Source organism: Trachymyrmex cornetzi, unplaced genomic scaffold (assembly GCF_001594075.2).
Source record: "Trachymyrmex cornetzi isolate Tcor2-1 unplaced genomic scaffold, Tcor1.1 scaffold117, whole genome shotgun sequence".
NCBI lineage: Eukaryota > Metazoa > Arthropoda > Insecta > Hymenoptera > Formicidae > Trachymyrmex > Trachymyrmex cornetzi.
Window position 1 is genome coordinate 1,723,918 of NW_017295730.1, and position 25,318 is coordinate 1,749,235.

The window sequence follows — 25,318 nt, forward strand, 5'->3', positions numbered from 1 at the left end:
TTTTTTTTTCTCTTTCTTTCTTTCTTCGCGAAACTCCCGCATTCGGATGGACCGAGAAAGATTCGCGCTTCGCCGAAAGGTGACCGTGGCGGATCAGGTGGCCAAATATGCCGCCTCCTTCGCGGTCCATCCAGCCAGCCAGCCAGCACGCGGTGACTCGCCGAAGGCGCGTGGAAAATTACGGAGAGACCCCCCCCGAAGAGCCTCCGGATACCAATTAGTCTGCAGTCCTTGCGAGCGCGTTGAAACGTGACAGAATCGCCGATATATCGCGGTTTTTTGCGAAATCAACCGTTATCATTTCGCAGAATCATTCAATCATTCTCGGCAATCGACGGAAGTCCAGATAACGCCCAATTTTTTCCTCCGCGTGCAGATCACCTCGCGAGACTCGGTCGACTTGACTCTACGCGAAACGCAGACGCGCGCGATTCTCATTTGTGAATCCTTTATCCCTGGATTTTTAACTTTCTAACGGAAAATAGATACAGAATTTCGCTTTGCGACCCGGCTTCGGAGCCACGCCGCGCCGGCAACGTCCTATTATCTTCTCCCCCGTGGAATCGATTTCCAGTGCCGTATAACCTGAAAGGACAGGTTGAAGGCATTCTCTTATCGTCATCTGTCGATACACGGCAAAAAAAAATCGATTTCCATAACATTCCAAAAGTCTAGATGCAAGGTCGTCGCATTGCACACGGCCTCCGGGCGGACTCGCGATTCTCGGGAGTGAGAGAGAGAGAGATGGAGACGAGGGAGGAGAAGAGAAAGAGAACACCTTTAACCTCGCGTTTCCGGTTTTCCGACTCCGCCGTTACCCGCACGCGTCCTGCCGCGATTTTTCGGGCCGCGTCGAGTGGCACGCGAGCGAGAATCACGCGAGACTTCTACCGCGTGGAAAATCGCTCTCCCCGATGGAAAGAAACGAGCGTGTTCGCGCATCGTCGTGGAATTCCAGCGCTCTGACAAGCCGCACGGCCGCCATAGTGCATCCGGTCCGCTCCTCTCGCGATCTCGGACGCGCGTCCGCCGCCGGCTCGCGACCGGCGTTTTTCTTCCCGCTCGTCCGCGATCTTATCCTCGCGACCGACGACGATCCCTCCGCGAAACGACGCCCGCTCGTCGTCGGCACGCCGGTACGTACGCGGGAGATCTCAACAGCCGGCGGGAACGGATGGAAGAAAGCACGGCCAAACCGGCCATGCGGCACTTTACCGTGGCTCGGCGAGAGAACCATTCGGGCGGAATTTTTACGGACGGCCACTGCGGAATCGCGAAACTATACGCACAGCACAACACGCGGCGGCCTCGGCCGTCGTCCTATTCCATACCTGTTGTCCGATGTCGTATCCTCGGATGAGATTCGTCGGATAGTTTTACCGGCGTATGAACAACGAACAACCACTCACCTTCAGATGCCACGACAGAAAGAGATCGTGCTCTCATATGACATGCGCAGATGCGCTTACGGCGTTTCGGGCGTAACCTCGAGCCCAGGCGTCTGCCGCGACGGCGACGGCGACGCTGGCGCCGCGCCGTCGCTCGCAGCGCCGTGGGACGTTGTCTCGCGATGTATTTTATTACGACACGATGAACGCGAATTCGCGGCGGGAGATTCGCGGTTTACGTTTTTCTTACAATTTCTAATGTTTTGTTTCAATTTTCGATGGGAATCGGCGATTTCCCTTTCTCCGTTCAGAGACGATTTGTCGTCAAACGCGTCTGGATTCGAGGCTATCGATCGAGCAGCGCGCATGCGCGCGCTCGCACGCACACACGCGACGCGTCGGGACACCTCGTGTGTGCACGCGCGCTTCTAGGATAATACGTGCGTGTGTGCGTGCGCGTGACGAAATAGAGAGAGAAAGAGAGGAGTAAAGGAGGAGAGAGACGGACGAGAGGATGCGTGCGAGGGAGCGAGACAACGCGTTGCAAAATCGGATATGCATTTATGCATCCATGCGCAACGTCTGATCGTGACTGTTGCGAACCCGCTGTCGCTGTGTCGAAGCGAGGCACTTTTCAACGTCGAGCTCTTCCTCGTGGTCCACGAGCGGACTCCGATCATCGCGACTAATCGTGTCCGAACGAAGATAGGGTATCGCCCTTTGACGTACTGCAGCATGCGATTCTAGAACGCATTCTTTTTTTGCGTTGCATTTCACAACGTTGAACATTACCCGTTGATTATCATTGCAAATCAAGAGTGACTTTGATCAAACTCCGATCAGCATAATTGGGCATTAAGTCAATTAGAAAAAAAACAGTTTTATTGAAATATCTAAAAATTTATCTATAAGATACAAAGGTGAAAATAATTTTGTTAAATTATTAAAATAATTAAATAGGACGCTCGTGTTAATTGCTAAAATATCAAAACATTTTACAGCATTGCTCATTATGCTTGAGTGTTACCTAATTATTTTGATACAACAAAGTTGTTTTCAAATCCGTATCTAATTCAATTTTTAGATACTTTGACATCGTTTTTTTCACGTAGAATTGTTCGGAGCAAAATTTCTAAACTACAAAACGTATACTGAAAAAAATTCATGTAATTTTACATGGAAATTACATGTTTATGACTGGAAAATTACTTAAATATGACTGGAAATTTACTGGAAATTGTAAATTTCCAATCATATTTAAATAATCTTCCGGTTATAAACATGTAATTTCCATGTAAAATTATATGAATTCTTTTCATTATATATTATAATTATTATATCATATTGAGTAAAATTTTATTCAGAAAAGACTTTTCGGAATGTAGCCTAACTATGTGAAATATATTCTGTTCCTAATCTAACCTTTCTTTCTGTGTACGTTTCTAGCAATTAATTATTTTATCCATGTTAATGAAACAGTATAGAGCAGGTATTCATAATCGATTCTTATATTTAAGATTGTCTTAAAATATCATAAGCCAATTACAAAATAGTAGTAGCATCTTAAGACATTACGTAAGATGCTAATACTATTAAAATTGTTTTGAAATAAGAACGGACTATAAATATAGACCTTTGTCGACTCATAATATTTTAGAACCGTACTTAAAATAATCTTAAATATAAGAATCGATCATGAATACCAGCTTAGGTATTGTTTGATAAGTTAATGAAATAGTTTAGGTGTGGCTTGATAAAGTTTCGGAGTTTGATCGGAGCCATTCTCGTGATAGTACCTCGTGATAGTTTTGCTACCTTTTTTTGTACCTGGGCGATAAGATTCAATGGGACAGGTTTTCATGAATGGCTGCAGCTTCTCAATTTTTCTCAATTTCCAGCAGGGATTCCTTCGTTTCTGCTAGTTCTCTTATTTTTTTCCTTAAAAACATTGCCCGTCGATACAAAATTGCTTTAAGTTTTATTTCATCCAAAAAAAAAGAGCACAAGAAGAAGCTGTGATAGAATGCCGATTTCATACCGAGCACAAGAAGAAGCTGTGATAGGATGCCGATTTTATATCGAGGACAAGAAGAAGCTGTGACAGAATGTCGATTTTATACGAGTTTTTGCATTGATCTCTTCGGTTGTTGAATCGAAAGATACGTTGACGTATTTTAGCTCGCTCTACGAGATATCAACGTGATCGACAATTCGGTCATCGAGATAAATGGTGAAAGGTAAAAGAAAGAGATCGCGCTCTCGAGCGTTAACGGTTTTCGTTTTGTGCACGAAGCGAACCTATTTACCTGTCTAACGACAATGACGTTCTTTTGCCACGGACTTTTGTTTGCAACGGCTTGTATTCGAACTGGAAAAACTTTAATTTATAGCACTATCCGTCTTCGATTCTCAGAAAATCTTTCTATATAACTTTTATCTCTAATTTTTTTCTTTTTTAAATTAATTTCCTGTGAATTAAACATAATCTGTTTAAGTGCAGGTTTAAATTAATTTTGTTCCTCTCTAAGATTTAGGGGACCGTATTTCCTTTTGTCCTTCCTGGCTATGCCTATGATATGTATTAACAGTATTCTTTATAGACTTGTAATAGCTGGTATTACAATAGGAACTTATTTATCTGTTTAACGACAATGACATTCTTTCGCAACGTCTTCGTGCTGATAAATTTTAGTATCTAATTTTAAAGCCATCTAGTAGACAAAATTTTCAGGCTCGAGAAATCGAATGATTAATTTCCTTAAAAATTCTGCCCACATTGCGAAAATGAAGCAAATAAAGTGATGGAACGGCTAATTGGAATGTAGAACTAATTAAAATTCAATTGTATAATCGACATCATTAATTAAGGAGTTTTAATCGCCACTGTTTTTAGATATAATTGTCTCGAGATCATCAAGTCGCTTGATTAAAATTCTTTATAATATATTATAATATAAATAATATAACATAAAATATAAATAATATTCGCTTAATATTGCGTTGACTCTTCAATTAAAAACTTTTATTTTTTTTTAACGTTCTTCTTTATTGTCCAGACCACTGCTATGTGCATGTCCAAACCACTGTCAGTATTCTACGTCAATCCATCAATATTAATCACACACAATCATTAATATTGTCAGTATTTGTTAATACTGACAGTATTATTGACTGTGTAGGATCACCTTAACGTATTTGCGATTTTTAATTTATTTATAGGATTGTATGGTTTAAATATTTCAGTTATATACACAAGTACTGCGATTATTAAAGTGGTCCTAATATCGATTATCAATAAACAATGGAATATACTTCTGTAAGTCACAGAACGTATGTGTTACTGTTTTTATCTCAATGGTTTCCGCGGAAATTAATGACTCATCGTAAATTGTGAATGAATAGCATACATCCGTGCTTACGCAAGATGTATGTATGTATTTAGAACGTCATTTTTGCAATTTTTGCTGATGCTATCCTAAGCAAAAAAGCTATTAATTGTTAATTTACAAATTTTAATTTTGTTTATTATAATTTATTAATTTTTTTTTTTAAATAAAGAAAGTATTTTAGAAGGGCTACGAGCCAATGCACAATTTTCAATGAACAGTTTATTGTAACGAACGTTTCGACCTCTTTATCGGGTCATCTTTAGTGTGAGTATTTTAAATAATTACGCAAAACCAGCCACTGTATTTTTAAATTCTATAAAATGCAAAATCATAATTACGTAAAATCGGTAAAATTATATGTTATATAAAATTATATGCCGTTGGATTATGATTTTGCGTTTTATAGAATTTAAAAATATACAGCGGCTGGTTTTGCGTAATTATTTAAAATACTAACGCTGGAGATTACCCGATAAAGAGATCGAAACGTTTGTTACAATAAACATATGTTGAAAATTGTTCATTGGCTCTAGCCTTTCTAAAACACTTTCTTTATTTTCAATTTATTGAGCCATTATCTATTTGTTAATTTCTTTTTTATTTTATTTAATATAAGTTTTCATTTTATGATTTATTTATTCATTATTTTACTTTTAAATTAATTGTTAACAATTTTAAGTTACATATATAGATATATTAATATATATATACAATTTACTAAACACAAACATATATGTATATTGTATATCGTTAAATATTAAAATAAAAGAATTTTAATTTAAAAAATGTCTTGAATATTTAATGTTAAATATTTATACATATATATATATATTCCAAACGTTATATATTAAATGTAATGGTAAATATTATATCTTGTTAAAGATATAATATTTACCATTAGGTACAGGAATAATATTTTCTTAATTTTAAAAAGTTTTGCTCTAACAAAAAATTTTAACACAAAGTAAAACATTTGATAATAATATATTCATTAAAAATATAAATTTAATCAATATTAAGTACTCATTAAATAGGTATTTAAAGAATATGTAAATGAATACTTAAACATTCATTAAAAACTGATTAAATAAATATTTAATGAGTAATATCTAATGTGATTAAAGTAGTGCTTAATGAGAACGTTTAATCAATAAATTCACCAGCCACATTTAACTTTAATCTCTCAATTTGCTCCTTGCTGTTTTCTAATCTTTTGTTCTGCCAGCTCCAGAGAAAGAAAGCTTTAAGAAAATTAAGAAACTTGGCAAGCTAACTTATCGTTTCCATTTTAAAGGTGCCGATTTAACCAACGCGAGTTGAGAGTTCTAATTCTTCCAGAATGTCTTTGCGGACTACGATAATGCGGTGCATTCGGGTTTGTTTTACCTTTAACTCTCCAAAAATGTTTGTGATCTACGAATGAAGTTATTTTTCTCGGGAACTGGACTATTGATCGTGTTCGGACTGCAACCCATAAATTTTATTAGCTTCTTGATCTTCGGGGTTGTTACAAGCAAACAAAGCAGGGGCAAGTCCGGACCCGCTGTGTCTTTTATCCGGAAGAAACCGGATCCAAAATAACCCAACGTTCTACTACAATTCAAAAGTTATGTAGCTGATTTAACGATACTCTTGTAATTCAATCGACAAGTTCTTCTGCATTATGTTAGGTATCACCTAATTTGTTGGTTTACTTGTATCTTTAGAGAGAATCACAATGTGTTATACTTTTTAACCCTTCGTCGATAATGTGAAATTTTCATCCTTCGTCAGCAACATGGGTCTTCGAACTTCAATACAGATTTTTATATTATTCTGGACTGTATAAAAATCTGAAAAATACTTACTTGTAAAAGTTTTAAACAACGATTTTTTACTATGATAGAGTTGAATTGTACTATACTTACTTATTTATTTACAGATTTAACTCTAATCGGTATTCGTGGGTCCAGTGAACGTTTTTTTCAACTACGTTCTGAAGAATTGTAACAAAAATTATAACGAATGTTTTTCACAACCTTACATAATTTTAAGTTACTAATCTTATTCTTCACATTTTTACTTTCAAAAAATAAAGATATTGTTCGATTTGAATGTAGTATTATTGAGTATTAAGATCCGCTTTAATAAAATATATAGAATTATTTCGATTAATTAATTTAAGCAAAGATAAATTAATTTAAAGTACATTGACCCGCGAATATCAGTTAAGGAAATTTGGAAGTGAATATACTGATTTAGGTTTAAACTTATCTAAAATTCACAATTACAAAATCGACCGTGTCTTTAAAGTCCAACATTGTCCAGCGGAAGATAGTCCTTAAAAGGAAGTCCGGATCAGAGAGAAGAGACTTTTATCACGCGTCTTGAGAAGTCTCCTATTATCTTCTTTGAAGCATTATCGGTATGAGACGATCATATGACATAATTAATCTGCGGACGCTGTGCGTGGGATAGACGGTGGGAATTAAAAATCGTCGGTCACAAAAGAAAATCTCGTAATATGCGATCCATTTCAATTGTCTATTTATATTTCAGGATTCCTACTGACATCCGATCGTACTGACACTCGCACGCTCTTGCGGCACAGCTAAGTTTCGAAAATTTAAAAATAACCTTCTTGTGTGTGTGTGTGTGCGCGCGTGTGTGCGCGTGTGTGTGCGTGTGTGTGCGTGTGCGTGTGCGTGCGTGTGTTGCGTGTGTGTGTATATATGGTGTGTCGTAGGAGAGAACAGATATACGTGTAGAAATGGACAAAAACGCGCGTGTACAATCATGCACGTACGCAACGCGCCGGGATACGCGCACGCGGTCATGCATCCAAAGGATCGGCGATTTTTTTTCTTTCTCTTTCACTCTCTCTCACACATACGCACGCACGCGCACACACATTCTCTCTCTCTCCCCCCCCCCTCTCCCTCTACACTACACACACACATTCTCTCTCTCTCTCTCTCTCTCTCTCTCTCTCTCTCTCTCTCTCTCTCATCTGGTATCTCCATTCCGACTGAAGGATTTGAAACCGTTAGAATTTCAGCGAGTTCGATTTTCGACCTCATATAGACACAGAGAAGCAGACTTCATCGGCTCCTATCATCATTCGAGGTCATTGAGTTCCCTTCCGTCTACAGTCTACAGTATTAAGACCTGAGTCTCGTTGAAGTTATACCGATTTCAATCTTTGCGGTCGTGAAACTCTGACCGCCGATCGCTACCTTGAGTTCCATTTCACGCATGATGCGTATGATATCATTTCATCCTTATCCCATAACAAAAAAAATCATCGCAATAAAGTTTATGATGACGTGCGAATATTCACTCATATAAGTGTAATGTCGATATGACATCTTTATAAAGCTGTGATAAAATTACATCTTCCTGTGATATCGCTGTGATATACACAGATTAATCCTTTGTAGGCATCCTGGGTCATTTTTGACCCAGGCATAATTTCACTTTTAAATTTCTTGGCATAAATTGTAATTTTTATTAAATAAAAGATTTTAATAACTTGGACTGGACAAAAAAGATCCAGAGTACCTACGAAGTAAAAATATATGTGCTTAAGAAGGGTTAAGATAATAATGCGATGTCACTTGAGATTATCAAAAGTTCACAGTGACATCACAATTTATCCGTGACTATTGTGAGTCTATTGTGAATGTGACTTTTTTTTTGCAATGAGGGTATTGTTAATCGAATATTAAAGAAGAATCAAATGATACATCATGCGTACCATGCGTGAAACGGAACGCATCCCTTGTTTCTTGCCTTACCTTACGCTGATCGCTTCTACTATAATATATCGATTTCGGAATCGTGAACAAATGCACACTGCAATATGCATATCACAAGAAATCAATTGACATTCTCGTGGATCAGCGGTCAAAGTGTGCATCTCCAATCGCGTCTGCGAATACATCTAGCGGTAAGAGATCCCAAAGAATTCACCATCTCATCTCTCCATCTCTCTGCTTCCTTCCTTTCCTTCCTCCTCTCTCCCTCTTTCTTTCTTTTTTCGCCCTTTACCTTTGGCCTTTGGGTGTTTCTACCTTTCGACAAAAATGTGATCGTCAACACGTATCGCGGCACCGTCGTTGACATTTTGGTCAGTTTTCCGTCAATAGAAGTAATTTCTCGCTTTGATCTCGTACATATAAGTTTACATAATTTTTATTCGCACGTTTCGCGCATAAACACGCGCACACATACACGCACAATCTCTCTTTCTTAATCCTTTTCTTCTTTCTTTCTCTCATACGTACGCGTTTCTATCAGGCTTGTCATCTCTTATTGGGCAATCGTAAAATTGTACAGGATAATTCAGATTCAGTCGCGATATCGATACTATGAATAAAAATGTTTTCAAGTTGGATTTACACAAAAAAAAATACATGCTATACACAAATAATAATTACTTGTTTTAAGTATTTCAAAAGTTCATATATCTGCAAATTTATATCACGAGCATTAAATTTATTCATAATATATTTTGAATTCTAGCAAGTTTAATACTTCAATCAAGATGACCAAATTAAAACAAATTAGACTTGTTATATAAAATCGTTTCTTCAATCAATTTTATAATATTCTTAAAAACAATCTTGTCTTGAGTATATATAATAATGAGTTTTTCTAAAATTTATAATATATCTATATTTAAAAAAAAATTATTACATCAAGAATACATTCTTTATTAAAGATAACTTTACTTAAAAGAAAGAAAGTAATCACTTTTCTTAGCAATAGAATATTTTTCTGTGTTTTCAGTATTGAGGGATATAACAATATTGCTTACGGTACAATTAATATTTTACGGTGCAAAAAATTTACTGACTATTCCGAATCACCCTGTACAAGTTTCTTGTATATACATACATGTATATATATATATATATATATGTGTATATATATATATATATAATCGTGTATCTTTATATTTGTTATATTCATATTTACAAAAGGTTGTTCGTTAAATGTTAATATTCAATATCGCAACTGTTATTACATTATAACTTTATTCCTGAGTAACCATTCATTAAGAGCCTTATCGAGAGACTCGCCCCTCCCCCTGTTTCATATTAAATAGTATCAGATAGATCGTTTAATGCTAAGCGCCGTGATGTGTGATCGAGGTAGCGAAAATGACATAAATGCAGAAAAAAAAAGTGTGACAGAAGTTTCCCATTCGAGAGCGATTCGCACGTAAAAATCATATCTAGCTGTGCCATACAGATAGGTCACGTCGATTACGCCTATTGGTCACGTCGATTATGAGGACGAGCTAATTTACACAGAAATGAAGAATTACTTTTTTCCATATAATTGTGTAAAGACATCTTGTTCAAATAATTTTTAAACGTTTCGTTAAACGTCTTTTCGACTTTCGCAATTTCTGGTTCGCTACTGTTTAAAGTTTGAATTGCTATGTGTTACATAATCGTGTACAAAATGTTTATTATTGTTTCGAAATATCTATAATGTCGCATAAGAAGTAATTTAATACAGTGGTATTTGTAAATTTGCAATTTGTAGCTGCAATTAATCTGCATGAAAAATCATGACGTATAAATCTTTTACTATCTCACATTTAGAACGATATTAAAGTGAAAGTACAAATAATGAGTTTATATAATATTTTTGTATAACACACGAAAAAGGTCTATTGCAATGAAACCAATTATGCATAATCGTATAACTTAAAAAATTAAAAATTCGTTGCATTCTATGTTTTCGCAAATATCTCGCAATGAATTCATTTTTCTACAATTAGGTATACAAGTTCCGATCTAATAGGATTAAACATCGCTGAATCCGTTGTAAACTTTCGATATCCGTCCTCTAAAAATCTTTTTTTCTGATCTATAAAAAATCACGTTTGAGATTTAATTTTTCTTATGCAATTCATTTAATATCATTTACATACACGCAAACACACACGCCGTTTAATGTCTCTCCAAATTATTCTTTTAGTATGCATTTCATCACAAATTCTCAAATGTCACAACGGAACAACGACGTTCTAAAACCTATTATATTTCAAATTTGCTCTTTAAATGACCTTTGCATTTCTATCGCCCCCAAAAAAAAATGAAAATTTTCAGGATACGAAGAATAGAGAAGTTTTTAGGTAAAAGTTTTTATGTAAAAGTACGTGGATGTCAATAATATATCTCTGCATATACTCTTGCTATCCGATATGGAATAGCATAATCGCATTAAGCGTTAAGGATTCCGTTGCATGTACGATAGCAGTATATATTAAAGGCAAACCGATTATTACCGTTTCTGGATCACTTTGTGGAGTTAATGCCGGTATAATCGGCTTTGTTCTAATGGAAGAGTACGATATACAATTAGCGCTCTCGTCATCGTGTTTATTTTTTAAGAAATGCTATTTACGTGACTTAAAAAGAAACGTTACATCTATGATTGTGACGGTTCCAATCACTATTCTTGGCACATACAATGCGCTCGTATAATTTATTTCGATATTTATACTCGGCTGCATTTGCTACGAAATCGCGATTTTACATTAAAGGAAGACCATTGTAAAACTTGGCACTATATTAATACATGTTAGAGATTAGCTGATGAGATCCACAAAATGACCAGAAATACCATTGATACTTTCCACGTAGCGATTATCTGAAAATCTGGCTGTCGAACGTTCGACTACGTAACGTGTCTATTTAAGTATATGCAAAACTTGTAAATTTGGCCTTATAAAAAGTTGATGAGCAACGCATGCACATCGCCTGTATGATCAATTGTATGCATAATTGTCGAAAACGTCACGTGAAACTTCTGATCGATATGACTTTTTTTCCTAAGGAAAGGCTGGATTTCGAAATCGTCATTAAAATTAAGGACGTTGGAAACGTGACGTTTAATCGTTAAATATAATTAGGCAATGGAACATGCACTCGAATTATGAGAGAAAAAGAGACGGATCAACCGCACAATGGATGCGTCGAGTGGTCAGTCATTAACAAGTTTCTTTCTTCTTGTAATGAATCTCAATCATTACCGCTGCGTAAATCTCCAATGGCGTTATCTCTCTGCACATCTACATCGCTTGTAACACCGATAAATATTTCAATAAACTCAATATCGCGCAAACAGTCATACGAAAGTGTTATTATGATAGAGAAGATGATTCGATTGATCATTGATAATAATTGATATCGATCGCGTAATTCGTATTGTATTCCGAATTGTAATAAATGTATCGCGCTACTTCCTGGAAGAGTTATTTTACATTTCCCTTACAGCTGGGTTTTATTCGGTCTAAACGACTCGGAGCAACGCGTGATTATCGTCAGTTGAAAATCGATTAATTGAAGCGCGCTCTTCGGACTGTGGCACTTAAATCGTAAATTGTTCACTTGCAATAAATTTAACAAGTATATTTGTGCTACAAATATCTGCATCTCCGATACTAATAATAATAACGATGATAAAATGAGTAATTATATTATAACATATAAACGAGCTGTAATTATTTAAGTTATAAATTATCAACATTTGTCACATTGTTACTGCTCCCAAAATTTTCAGAAAAAAATTGGCGATAATCTGCAAATGACGTATCCTTTCGTCGAATAACTGTGTATTCCGATTTCGCGATGCTTACAATCGTTTGAATTGATAAAACTTATGGGTGTACGCAATTTGTACGCTCAACAGGATCAACATAGAATATCGCTAATCACAATTAAACTCTGAACATATAAATATCACAGCCAGTTAAACAGCGTAAAATATACAGCACTAACAACGTTATTTACAGGTAATCATTAACGATAAGATGATTGGATATCCATCGAAGACAGGATCCTGAAGCTCCGAACGCAAGATATTTTTCCAAGTGGCAAATGATAATTGCTTATGTACAACAACACGCACACATCGTGTCTACGTTACGATCACACGTTGCTCGTAAGACTATCGTTGTCCACAGCACATATCCCCAAGGATGTAATTTGTAATTAAGGTACGCACATGTACACGCACGTACACAAATCACCCACGTTACACGCATATAAATTTAGTATAATAATGTAGATAATAATTGTCTAAGTAAGGCTGATTAAACGCATTCTCATCCCTCCATAACGAGCCTCCCTCCTTCCCTCTCTCTCTCTCTCTCTCTCTCTCTCTCTCCCTCTCTCTCTCCCCCTGTATATCTTTTATTGCCTGCATTCATTAATCAATCCTCTGTTATTGCAAATCTGCAATTCCAGACAATACGCGCAGTATCGAGAGACGATGTGCGCAATTAAAGTATTTTAGCTTTCATTTTTAAATTAAAAAAAAATTTTTTTTAATTTCATGTTCATTTTTTTAAAAGTAATTTTCGATAAAGAGTGGAAATAATATTAAATAAGAGAAAAAATCTTCATACAATATTTTCTAGTGATATATATAAATGTAAGTTTTATTTTTTCAATAGCTCTCGACGGTAAAACTCCAATAAATCTCTCGAAATTAAAAATGATCTATATTCGAGAACTTCCATCTGCAATTTTAATAATAAAACGCTCGTAGGTATAATACAGTTTCCGAGAGCTTTCGTATTTATAGGTTTGATGTTTAATTCTTTGCAGTTCATATCGAGTTGGATTCGACACATTGTAATATCCTACATAATTATTTAATTTTGAATCGATATGTGATTATTTTATATGTATATGTATATTATAATTAATAATTATAACAATTTAATCATAATTGTATATTACAATTAAACTATATATTTTTGGAATCTTAAAAAATATGAAAAAACATGCAATGTTTTTTCTTAAAACAACGTTCGTCATTAAAACCTCACTTTTTATAACAATATTGCAATGTAGCGATGCATAACAAAGTTGCAATGTGTTTTCAAGGAACGCTTTTTATTTGCTAGAAATAATTTAAACCGCAAAGGTGTTGGATACTTCTCTCTGATGTACTTTCGGCCATCGAATGCACTTTATCTCGATACGGAGCGTCTTGCGTGAATCATTTATCTCCAGACCCTTCTCAGTCCGATCGTTCTCGGAGACGGAGGCGGGGAAATTCGAGTATCTCGTCTACCTCGGGATCGCGCGTACGGGAGTAAATATAATCTCAACGGTTTATCGAAGTGTCGCCCTAACGTGTTACAAATTCCCCTAATAAATTTATAGAGGTGTTCTAAATCAACATGGCAGTAGAGTGATGTTCCCCATCGGCCGCGGAGAGCGCCGTAACTCGAGCGGACGAGATCGCGCGGGATGCACGCCTGTAATCTTCGCAAAGCTTTCGTATTCTTTTTTTTTTTTTCGTAGTAAGAGCACTTAATCTATGTGTTTTCCAAACTGACCTATCGGTCGTAATGTTCCCTTTTTTTCTTCCCTGCTACCTTCGTTTCTTTCTACACTTTTTTTCGGGTTACCGCGTTACTTCGCAGCACGGCGGGATTAGCTTATCGGGTACTGATACTTCCTAAGGATAATGTCTTACGTGGTAATCATTATTCGGTGAATATCATACAGATGACATGAACCCAGTCCGCGAGATTTATGTTGCTCTTCTACCTTCTCGGGTTGATCGCTCCCGAGTTCAAGGATTGACACTGATATGATTTCGACGTAATTTGCGAGTTATCGATACTGTACAAAATGCTTGAATCATTCTAAATTTTGCATTTCTAATGTCTCTTTCATAAGATTTTTAATTTTCTTTGTCTTAATTTGCATTATTTCAAATTTTGATAACTAAAAGCATTCCAGAATAATCTGCTCATGAAATCGACGATAAGTACATTACTCGGAATCATACCAGTCTCAATCAGTCATTTTTTTTATAGTGCGTCCATTCACTCAGCTCTTTGCGATCGCTCGAATTATCTTCTTCATTATTCTTCGAATCGACGAAAAAGTAAAAGAAAGAAGGAGAATCAATTTTTTTTCTCTTCTTCCGTTATCTTCTTCATTTTCATCTATATGACTCTAGCAAATTTGATCCATTTTTCGACATGCCGGAAATTTCAGATACATCGGGGTATGAAATTGGAAGATGAACGTTAAAAAACATACACGTCTAAGGACTCTACTCCATAATTTATAAACGTTAAAAAAAATCGCTGCCGCGTGTTACAAACGTGGGAGGAGAACGAAATGGTCTCTTCTCTCTTATCTTCCTCTCTTTTTCACGAGATTCGGTGAATTCGCGCGCTCGTGTATCGCGTCCCTCTATCCTGTCTTCTTCGCTGTGGGAGAATGAAGTGTTCGGTTCGGCTGTCTCGGTACATTATGAAGATAACCATGTCGCCGATTTTCGTCGGGAACGAAAGATTAGGAGTTTTTTTCTAAACTCCTTTCTTGACCGAACGAACAAACGATGATCACGGGTGGAAGCGAATGTCGGAAGCAGTGATGTAGGTGATGGCTTTAGTTGGTCCCGAACATGAGTTAGTAGAGAGTTGTGCAAGAATCGTAATTACTTGTGATCAATATCGCCTGTTCGCCCCTCTTTAAATTACTTTAAAATAATAATAATTTCTGTAAATCATCAAATCTTAAAATATCGAAAAAAAAAATATATATATATAAAGTTCATTGATGAGAAAAACGAGCAATGTCAAAATTATTCTCGACCGATTACTAATAACAATTAACGAGCAGTGTCCTAATTCTGTTCTACTTTTGCCCACTCGGGTCTACGATTTAAAGCTACTTAGACTCGACATTACCGTAAGGCGTATAAATATATTTAATTGATCCAAATTGACGCATCGCCGTCGCTGGCGACCAGATAAGCCCTAATCTGCAACTGAGTAATTATAATCTTTGCACATACCCGCTCCAAGAATCGCGTGTCAAAACGTGTCGACCGTTGCGTCACGGATCTCAGCTCACGGCAATACTGCGCGCGTCGAACGTGATACACACACGCACACACACACACACACTCTCTTATCTCTCTTCCCCTCTTTCCGCCTCGCTTGATCTGCATCTTAACTAATACGAGCTATCTATTAATTAATCTATACGGTTCTATATTGTACGGATCAATTATATCCAGTGGCAGTTTATTTACAGTGCGGCTCGAGCCGCGGCCCCCTGATATTAGCGTCATCGGTTCTCGTAAATGATTTGGCGTTCACCATCGCTCCAGCCAATCAATTTTGCGGATCGATCGCGGCACATTGTGGACCTAACGTCACTGGTCTCAAAGTCAAAGTGAAATTAGACAATTAAGAAACGCCGAAATTTCTCGGGTAAAATCATTTCGGTTAATAGTTACGATTGAAATAATTTCCGTGAGATTACGGTGATATCAGTTAATTGAGAAAATTGCTGCTACAACAATCCAACAATTTACGACCCTCCCGTGTACGATTTCGCGCCAAGCAAAGCCGTGGGCCGCGGGTCCGGCCGCATCTACTTCAATGTCGTCTTCTATTTACAGGAACAGCACGATCATATAATTGAGATATCTCGCGCTAGTGGTACCGTTGAGCTTCGTGCCGCCGCCGTTTTCCTCGTCGTTCTCGCTGGCAGTGTCGCCCTTCGTCTCGACGATGGTGTCGAGTCGATCCATCGCACCCCTCTGGGGATGATAATTGCTCGAGCTCTCGCTCTCGGGGGTCTCGTCGGAGTCGCCATCGATCGTCCGATCGTTCACCTGGATCTTCACCACGGCGTCCACGGGGTACTTGCCGTTACCCTCGTCGCTGGAGCCGGATCTGCCGGTGCTCGACGTGACTCCGGCCTCCCGCTCGCAACGCGGACATACCTGACCATTGGACGAGCCCTCGTCGCTCTGACAGCGGAAGCAGATCAGGTCACCGTCGCTGGAGAAGTCGCAGTGCTCGCAGTGCACGACGACGTAGCCGTTACCTCGGCAGAGCTCGCAGATCGGGCTTTCGCGGTCTGTGAGCAGATCGACGGATTAGCTCGATAGGTTGCCACGCGCGATCTAGGATTATCGCCTGATCGTTCTGAGAAGCAATCCCCGACAACGGCAGTCGCATCGGAGATTGCGTGAAGCGTCAGCGAGAAATGCGGATGCAAGCAGCAGCGAAATCAGCGGAAAGAATAGGCGGTGTACGTGCGAGAAATAGAATAGAAAGATATACTACGTGTTTCTTTTTTTTTTTTTTAGATAAAAATACGAGAGAAGAGTAGAGATACTTTTCTAATTCGTTAAAGTTATTTTGCGAGCATTTGCTACCTACGTTAGGTAATAAACATCCATTCTTGTAACAGGATTAAAACTTAAGGGTTTTACATAAGGATTTGCAGTCTACATAATAATAAAAAAGGATGAAATTGACCCTTAGTACACACGATTGGACTTTCATCATTTATGTCCTGTTTTTTTTTTTCTTCAAGAAAGTAAGCGTTTCTGGTAATTAGTTATAACATTTATATACTATTTTTCATTAATATTTATACAGAATCTTATAAATACTTTCCAAAGATGTCAAGGTATATGTAAAAATCACTTAATAATTTTTGGATGTTTGTTGAAGCAATGAAAGAGGAATCTCTGACACACGAATTACTCATTGTATGTAGTAAAGGATCGGAAAATTATTGCTCACATTTCTACCAATGTAGTTTAATTCTAATCTCGGTTCAACTAACTCTTCATCTTTTTAGAAGTTCTAAAAGTTAAAAAAAGATGAAGACTAAGTTGAATTAATAAAGTTAATCTACATTGACAGAAACTGGCATGTGTATACTAAGAGTTAAAGAAGGAATTTCACATACCCTGGATTTTTTTTGCCAAGGAAGAATAAAGGTTCTAGATTAGAATGTAAGTGCGAAGACCGGAAATATCAGTGTATACCAGATGATGGGAAGACATCGGATCATCGGAGAACACCGAAGCCATTCAAATTAATAAAGCAAAGCGAACGAACTTGTTCAATCCTCGGACCAGAACTGGTCGAGGTACTCGCCTCTGTCGACGTCACCTCGATCGTCCGTATCCCTGGCGGTCCATCCGCGTCGCTGTGGCTCCTGTGTCCGGTAGGATCGAGGTGACGTTATCGGCACTGCTTGCTCCAGATCGTGGTACGATCGCGGTGACGACATCTGCGCCACGCGATCCTGATCCGTATGGTACAAGCGCGGAGAGGACAGCTTCACCGGGCTTCTGTAGGCACGAGAGGTTCCTGGCTCCTGGTGCCGGTCATCTATACGTTCTTCCACGTATCTGCCGGCATGTGAGTCAGGTGTTTGCGGTCGGTAGGTGCAGGTGTGCGTCTTCTGATCGCACTCGCTACACAGCAGCAGATTCGATTTGCTGCCGGGTTGCGAGACGTAGCCGTTGCAGGTACCGTAGTAACGCTCGTCCTCGTCGCTCTCGAAAAGGTGCTGGCTCAAGCTACCGATCGATTTCGTGTCACTGAGGACCCTCGCGTCGTCCAACTCCGACTGATCGCCGTATCTGTCGTACAAAAGCAAGATTGATTAATAATAATAATAACTATATTGCACACAGTTTGATTTTACAAGACTGACAACACAAAAAGCATCCTTTTTCAATTTTTTCGATGAGTTTTTAATATGTTGTAGTTTAGATCAAATTGATCAAAATAAGGTATTTTTTTCTACATTTAGGGGATGAAACATTCTTTTGGAGAAAATCTGTTACTTTTTTCAATGGAAAAATATCATCGAAATTATAAAAAATAAAACAAAATTTCTAGTCCGAATGGCCTTAAGAAAACTTATAACAATAGTTAAAATTTAAAAAATATTTTTTATAAACAAAAATTTTTTTATAAAGAAATTTTTTTTTATTATAAAAAGTATTCATGAAATCATTCAACTTTTATTTAAAAAAATTTTTTATCTCATGGTATCGATAATATTCGCTCTAAAAAAGAATTAATTGGATTCAGCCCCTAAAGGTGCGTATGGACATGTATAAAAAAATATGTGTCTTTTATTTTGGTCGAGGCTACAAATATTAAAAGCTCATCAAAATTGAAAGGGGACATATTTCTATATCTCCTTGTGTAAACATATATAGAAGGAAGGAAAAGATAAAACAACGCAAACAGCATCAACAATATTGTTTCTGTAATAACTGTAATAATGCAATATAAAAGAAATAAAACTGTAATATAAAAACAAAGGCTTTGTGATTAAATCAATAATAATAGGTTATGTTTTATGCGTAAATAACTTTATAAATTCGCATTCTACAGTAATAACGTGTTATAGATTCGTATTCTGTAGTAATAACGTATAAAATATTCACTGGCTTTTATGCTTCTGATATATTATTATTAAAAATATGATAATAAGTTAAGTACCTAGTATCAGCGGTTCCGACAAGGTAGTGGCGTATCCGCTCGATCTTGGTCTTGCCGCGCTCTCGCGGCATTGTTTCTCGTTAAATAATGCTCTCCCGATTTCTCTCATTGTTGTCCTCGACGCTCGAGGTCGAGCTTGCCCCGCAGATCTGCATCTCGATTTCGGCCAACCGATGCTCGACCTCCCACTGTTGCTGGTTCAGCTTGACGCTCATCGCTGCGTTCTCAGTCTCCAGGCATTTCAAGCGCTCGCGGAGACGCTGAATCTCCGCCAACAGAGCCTCGTGGGTGCCAAATAAAGGCGTTGTACCTTCGCTCACCAACTGCGTCATGCTATTGCAAGTCATGCCTGAAACAAGACGAGTATTGATGTATAGAGATGTTGTTCACATTTCTCAAAATTAAGTTATTTTACAAAAAGTGACATTAATAATTTTGTGAAAAACATCTGTGATGTTTTTGTGATGAAGAAATAACTAAAATGGTGCATCTAGAAGTTTAACCTTTACAGGATAGGAAAGTTACTACAGTGGTTGAAACAGTGTCATATGTTGAGGCAGGAAACATAATAAAATAATGAATTATACAAATCTTGAGTTAATTAACAAATCTTACTTAAGAAAAAAATTTTAGATTTTTCAAAAATTATAGACTTCTAATTTCTAACAATTAAATAAATGAGATGGAAACAAATAACCAAGTGGTAGAACGCTCAATACAAATTCGTGAGATAGTTACAACTGGCGGTTGAATTATTCTCCATCTTCCGCATAATGTGGAGATCGCGTTTCAGTGAAAGACATTCAACTTTATATACCTATAGATATATCTATCTACAAGTAGAGCCGCTGCTAATATATAAAGGCCATTTCGCAATTACGTAAGCGTAGTTTAAGTGATTGCAATTGTAAGAATTGACCAATCACAATCGAATATAAAAAAAATATTCATAATATTTTATCAATTAATTTATAATTTATTATTGGATACCTTTAGAAAGAGCGCAATTTTTGTTCTAGGATGTTGTAATTTGTAGAGTGGAAATGTAAAAAATAAAAATTTTGCCGTTGAAGTTAATAAAACAATTTTTCATTTTTCACGTTTTCGCTCTAGGGAAAATGTTACATGATCAGTATTCTGCTGTTAAAATGGTTTGTTATGGATCTGTATACATATATTGAAAGATTTTAATAATATCGAAAAATAATTCAATCCAACTAATAGTTACAGATTTTGTGATACAATTTTTTGAAATTTATGTACAGTAAATATATTTCAGAAGAAATGAAATCAGACAGAAGAGAGTACATGCAATTAGTGTTACAGGAACTTTCCAAATTCTTTGAAGTGAACTCACTCCAAAAGAGTGAAAATTCTGTTACTTTTGAAAAAGAGTGGCAGAATTTTCACTTTTTTGGAGTGAGATTTCACTCTCTTGAAGTGAGATTCACACTCTGAAGAATTTAGAAAGAATAAAGAGTTAATTTTTTTTTTAAACTTAATTTGACACCTTCTCTCCCTCCTTGTTAACGCGTCTTTGTGCACAATCTGCTTACAACAGTCCTGATTACATACTAAATATACAGGTGAGTACAAAGTTTTGTCTTTCAGTCCGCTGGTATAGTACAAGTGCGCGCAATTATCAATTGTTGAAAGTTAGATTAGATGAGGAGCGTGGAAAGAGAGCAACAAACGAGTTCTGCACTTAACGGCGCCGGCGCCGGTGTATGTATACGAATGCGAAATGAATCCTCGAGCGCATTCGCGAGTCTTTGTGATTCACTGATGTTGATTAATGCGCACGATTAGTATTTCTCTCTTGGTTGCAACCAACGGTTGCACTAGCGCAATAATAGAATTCGCATACAAGATGAAACCGCCTCTCCCGGTCGCATCGAGAGCTGATACAACGTACGAGGATTAGCATTGCAAACTGCTAACTAATTCACGAATTACCGCGGCGTATCGTCTGGCCATTCAGGAAACCCCAAGTATTGTCGAGAGACTCGTCTTGATCGTGTCACTCCTCGCGTCAACATTCGAATTCGGCAAACGGAATTCGGCAGCGGCTATTTCGGGAGATCGGTTTTCCATTTTATACCATACCCACCGGAATAGCGATTACGCGTTGCGATGTTTCGCCAGTTAAATCAGTATACTGTCGAGTCGCATCCGATTTGTTACCGCCCGCAGCGAAATCTGTCGCTTTATTTTCAGGGGAGGGGTATTAGCGTATCATATTGTGTTTTGTTCACGCTTTAAACGGAAACGCTCGATTACCAGTTCGAGCAAGCGGGAGGGGCGAAGGGGAGGGGGATTTTATTCCCCAAATGACATATAAACGTCGGCAGAAACACGTTAAAATCGTTACTACCTATCGTATCTATCGGGGTTAATGGTCGGGCGCTATTTTACGAGTGGCGCCGAACGTCGCTCGTCATTCATTATCCTCGCGATATTTCTGAATTTACCTTTTTGCCGTTTTACAGCCGCCGATAAACGGCGACCGTTCGCGCGACGCGCTCCACGTTATTCACGTCTGGTTAGATTTGATTTGCAATGAGATCACGTCCCGCGGAATTCTAATCCACGGCGCGGAGATTGTGATTGAGAATCGGCTGTTCATTTATATGAAGGCGCGATATATAAAGTCTCTTCCGGAGACGCGCACAATACTGTACGGTTCATCAATCTTTCCCTTCATAATGATAAACAATTAAAGCTTATTCAAATATGACGATTAAATTTTCCGAGATAAATGAATCGTAACGATATAAACAATAAAATACATTTCTAGAAATATCATGAATGATGACAATTTCCATAATGCTGCGGAGAATCTGGGACCTTGTGTGTGTTGCGAGCACATGTGTGCTTTCAGAGTCTTTTGTTCTGAAAATACCTCCGGGATGGAACTTATTACAAAACGTTCAATCGAACGTAACGACATCGATGGTTTATGGTACAAACATTACACGGCCTTTCTAAAAAAGCTTTTATGGAACGTGAAATATTGATGACTAGAAAGTGAGAGGCTACGAAGGTCTTCCTATTCTCTCCATGTTCGCGCTTCACTTAATCGCGAAGTCTTATAGTCTATAAGAAACTACGGTTTTGCGTCAGCAGTTTGCCGACGAGCACACCGTCGGCACCGTTATCGGCAATGATTTATATACCCCGGTATAATATCGCAAAAGAATCGCCAGCGAGGTAGCGATCGATGATATTTTTAAAATAAATCCGATATGGAAGTTGTCCTATACAGGTAAAACGAATTTACAAGTTATCAAGCATGATTGGGATAGGATAAAATTTTCATTGCGTTCGCAGCATTTTATCGATGATCGGAAAATACAATTTACGTGATTACTCGACGTTGCGAGTGTTTACAGAAATATCTGCTACTTTTCATAAATAATTATATTGAATCCACTCTGGCTCGGAGAATAAATTTACTTTCCCTATACTTTTCTACGATGCTTCTCTTTCTTATTTTGTTAAACAAATTTTTGCCCATAGAGGCAATATATAGGATATTATTCAGTTTAATAATTAATATTATTATTTTTTATTTTTGATAATCCGAATGTTTATTAATCCGTTTTAACGTTTTAATCATCGATTTTTTGAAAAGTAATGCAGTAGTCAATTAAATTGAAATGCAGACAGTAGTTATATCCACCACTGGCAAGACCGTAAGAAGATTACGAGTTGCGATTGTGATACAGATATATCAGATATGTAGAATGTTGTAACACATAACAATGCAACAGATAAAAGATCCACTTCTACTGTATCGTTTCCTGGTAGAAATTTCATGCATTTTTTTGCAATCACTGGACAGTTTATTAATTTTTGTCTAGTATAACTGAGAAATAAAACTATACTTAGAATTCCAATCAAGATGTAATGCTTTGCCTGCAGTTACTCAAAATTCAAATCTATTTGCGCTGAACATAAATTTAAGAACATACAAAATAATAAATGTATAATAATAATAATAATAATAATATATTATTAATCTATAATTAATAAATCATTTATTATTAATAATCTATTAATAATAAATAATAACAGGGCAGGGCACAAATTACATATACTTTTATCAGGAAAATTGTTTCCATCACTGAATAAAAAGTCTATCAACTTCTTGTCCATTTTCTACGCAGTATTGTTGCAACTAATGAGAATACAGTAATACTAGACGAAGTGACTGGACGAGTGTCTAGGAAAATTGTACATATTTCTACCAAGGTCAATATCCTATCGAAAACGTGGCAGAAAATGTAAAATTTGGTGCAGAGGAGAGGTAGAACCCAACTTTGGGTCGAGAAATTCAGAGAAAAGGAGATCTCCTAATGTGACTAATCGCATCGGGGTGATTGGTGAATGAGGGGAGCTTACCGGAATGAGTGGACTGCCTGCCGGTGGAGGCTTGGGTCGCGGCTGACGGCGGCGCCCTGGCCGTCTGGTCCTCGCTGCTGGGACCACTGCTGGCCCCGCTTATCGGGCTCTCCGCGCCTCTGGGCACGTTGCTCGTGTCCACTAGAACCCCCGTACCCGGCATGGCGCGAGGCGTCACCGGACTCGGACTCGGCGAGAACAACGAGGCGGCCGTCGAGTACGCGTGGGACTTGAGGTCGATTGGCGATATCCACATGTCCTCCAGCGACACGCGGCCCCGCGACTCCACCAGACCGGGCGTGCTCTGGCACCTGCCCATGGCGACTGGAAATTTACATCTTGCTTTAGTAAAAGCGGTGTTTCCATTGAGCGGGACATCAGCTTCCAATATAACAATATTTATTATTTATCTGCATTAAAACAATTTATATCGTTGAGTATTTTCGATATTAATTTGCACGCTTTGTACAGATTCAAATTTAATAATTAATGTTTCTTTGTTAAGTACAATCTCTACAAATAATAACAGTAAATTTAAATTAAGCGTGATGGATTAAATATTTTTCTCTTTACATAGAAATGAAAAATTGAATATCTGTTAAGAAAATTATTTGTTGTTATAACACGAGCTATATATAATAGGCAAGGAATGCAATTTCAGTAACAAAATTTAAGAAATACGTGTTTAACATGTTTTATATCTGATAAATTCTGTGTACCAAAAAATTAATATGGCAGAATAATGAATGCTTTCGCAAATTCACGTTAAGTTAATTAAAATAGTATGTTCTGTGTTTCATTTATAGATTCTCGAGTTTCAATCCGTTTGGCAATCTGTTTTCGCACACATAGGACTTTATTTTAAAAATCGTGACGATCCGATGGTTAAAAAAAAAAAGAGTTGCGGTATTACCATACTACATCTGTCGCTATGTGGCTTTTTCATCTTTCTGCAAGTAAAACTGCCGTCGCGCATGAAAAGCTCAACCGTAGTCGTCAGAATTTATGAAATACGGGAAAACAACGAGAAGAGCTAGCTATTTATTTAGAATATCATTCATTCGTGATGCGTGTTATCCATGCATCGTGTTTACGCATGTCGTGACTGATACGATCCGTACGTGCTCTCGAATTTCCGCTTTGAGGTGTGTTGACATTTAACCACGATGTCGACAGTATTCAGCGATATCAATGGTACGCCATTTCGCTTTGATGCAGATCTTCCGATCATCGAGAACGCATGATCTTTCGACTCATTACAGGTTTCCGCTTCGCGATAATATCATATCCTTGCGTGAAGACATAACGATCATGAGAGATGAATGAGAGAACTTTGCTTCATTATGGCAAAAGTCTGTATCAAACAATTCATGTTAGAATTTAGGATAGAATTTTATAATCTTATACAAAAAAAAGAACGGTTTGGTAGAACTATCTAAAAATTCAGCTAGATATAGAAAAATAATTTTGTTACGCCATCAAAATAATTATGTAGGGTACGCAAGTAGGTTGATAGAATGTTAAAACTTTGTATAGTGTTGCTCATCACGTTTAGTATTATTGAACATTATTGTATAGTAATTACGAAACACTCTATAGAAAGAATAATTAAGCGGATAAGTAAAAAATTCAAGATAAAAATAGAACGTCTTATATAATTATTTTGATAATTCAACAAAATTATTTTCAGATTTATAAACTTTTAAATAGTTTAGCAAAACCGTTCTTTTCATATGATATTGTACTACGAATTTTATGTGCTATAAATTTGAAAATTTTACTTTTTACGGAAAGCATTTTAAAAATCTAAGATATATAATATATATATATATATA

The 25,318-nt window shown here is 37.1% G+C and overlaps 3 protein-coding genes across 3 annotated transcripts in view; all 3 read right to left on the reverse strand.

The window, feature by feature from the left end:
- EF1a-F2 (elongation factor 1-alpha F2) overlaps positions 1 to 1,431 on the reverse strand; it is a 5,639-nt gene extending 4,208 nt beyond the window's left edge. The window contains exon 1 of the mRNA XM_018514307.1: positions 1,332 to 1,431. The gene's annotated coding sequence lies outside the window, so the exon portion shown is untranslated. The remainder of the gene's footprint in view (positions 1 to 1,331) is intronic.
- A 16,248-nt stretch (positions 1,432 to 17,679) lies between these two features.
- Positions 17,680 to 19,150, reverse strand: LOC108765982 (uncharacterized). The gene is made up of 2 exons (XM_018514960.1): positions 19,080 to 19,150; positions 17,680 to 18,205 (listed from the first exon to the last, which is right to left on the reverse strand). The coding sequence occupies exons 1-2, from the start codon at positions 19,148 to 19,150 to the stop codon at positions 17,680 to 17,682; spliced, it is 597 nt and encodes a 198-aa protein (XP_018370462.1).
- The window catches only part of LOC108765957 (cyclic nucleotide-gated cation channel alpha-3), a 184,650-nt gene continuing 178,431 nt past the window's right edge, over positions 19,100 to 25,318 (reverse strand). The window contains exons 13-14 of the mRNA XM_018514906.1: positions 23,484 to 23,807; positions 19,100 to 19,428 (exon numbers count right to left, since the gene is read on the reverse strand). Of these exons, the coding sequence (XP_018370408.1) occupies positions 19,160 to 19,428; positions 23,484 to 23,807 (593 nt within the window). The 3' untranslated portion in view covers positions 19,100 to 19,159. The remainder of the gene's footprint in view (positions 19,429 to 23,483; positions 23,808 to 25,318) is intronic.

Coding starts and splice junctions, on each gene's coding strand:
- LOC108765982 (XM_018514960.1), bottom strand. CDS start 19,150: ATGCCGCGAGAGCGCGGCAAGACCAAGATCGAGCGGATACGCCACTAC. Junction 18,206..19,079: donor GTCGGAACCGCTGATACTAG/GTACTTAACTTA, acceptor TTTGTACGACAG/ATACGGCGATCAGTCGGAGT.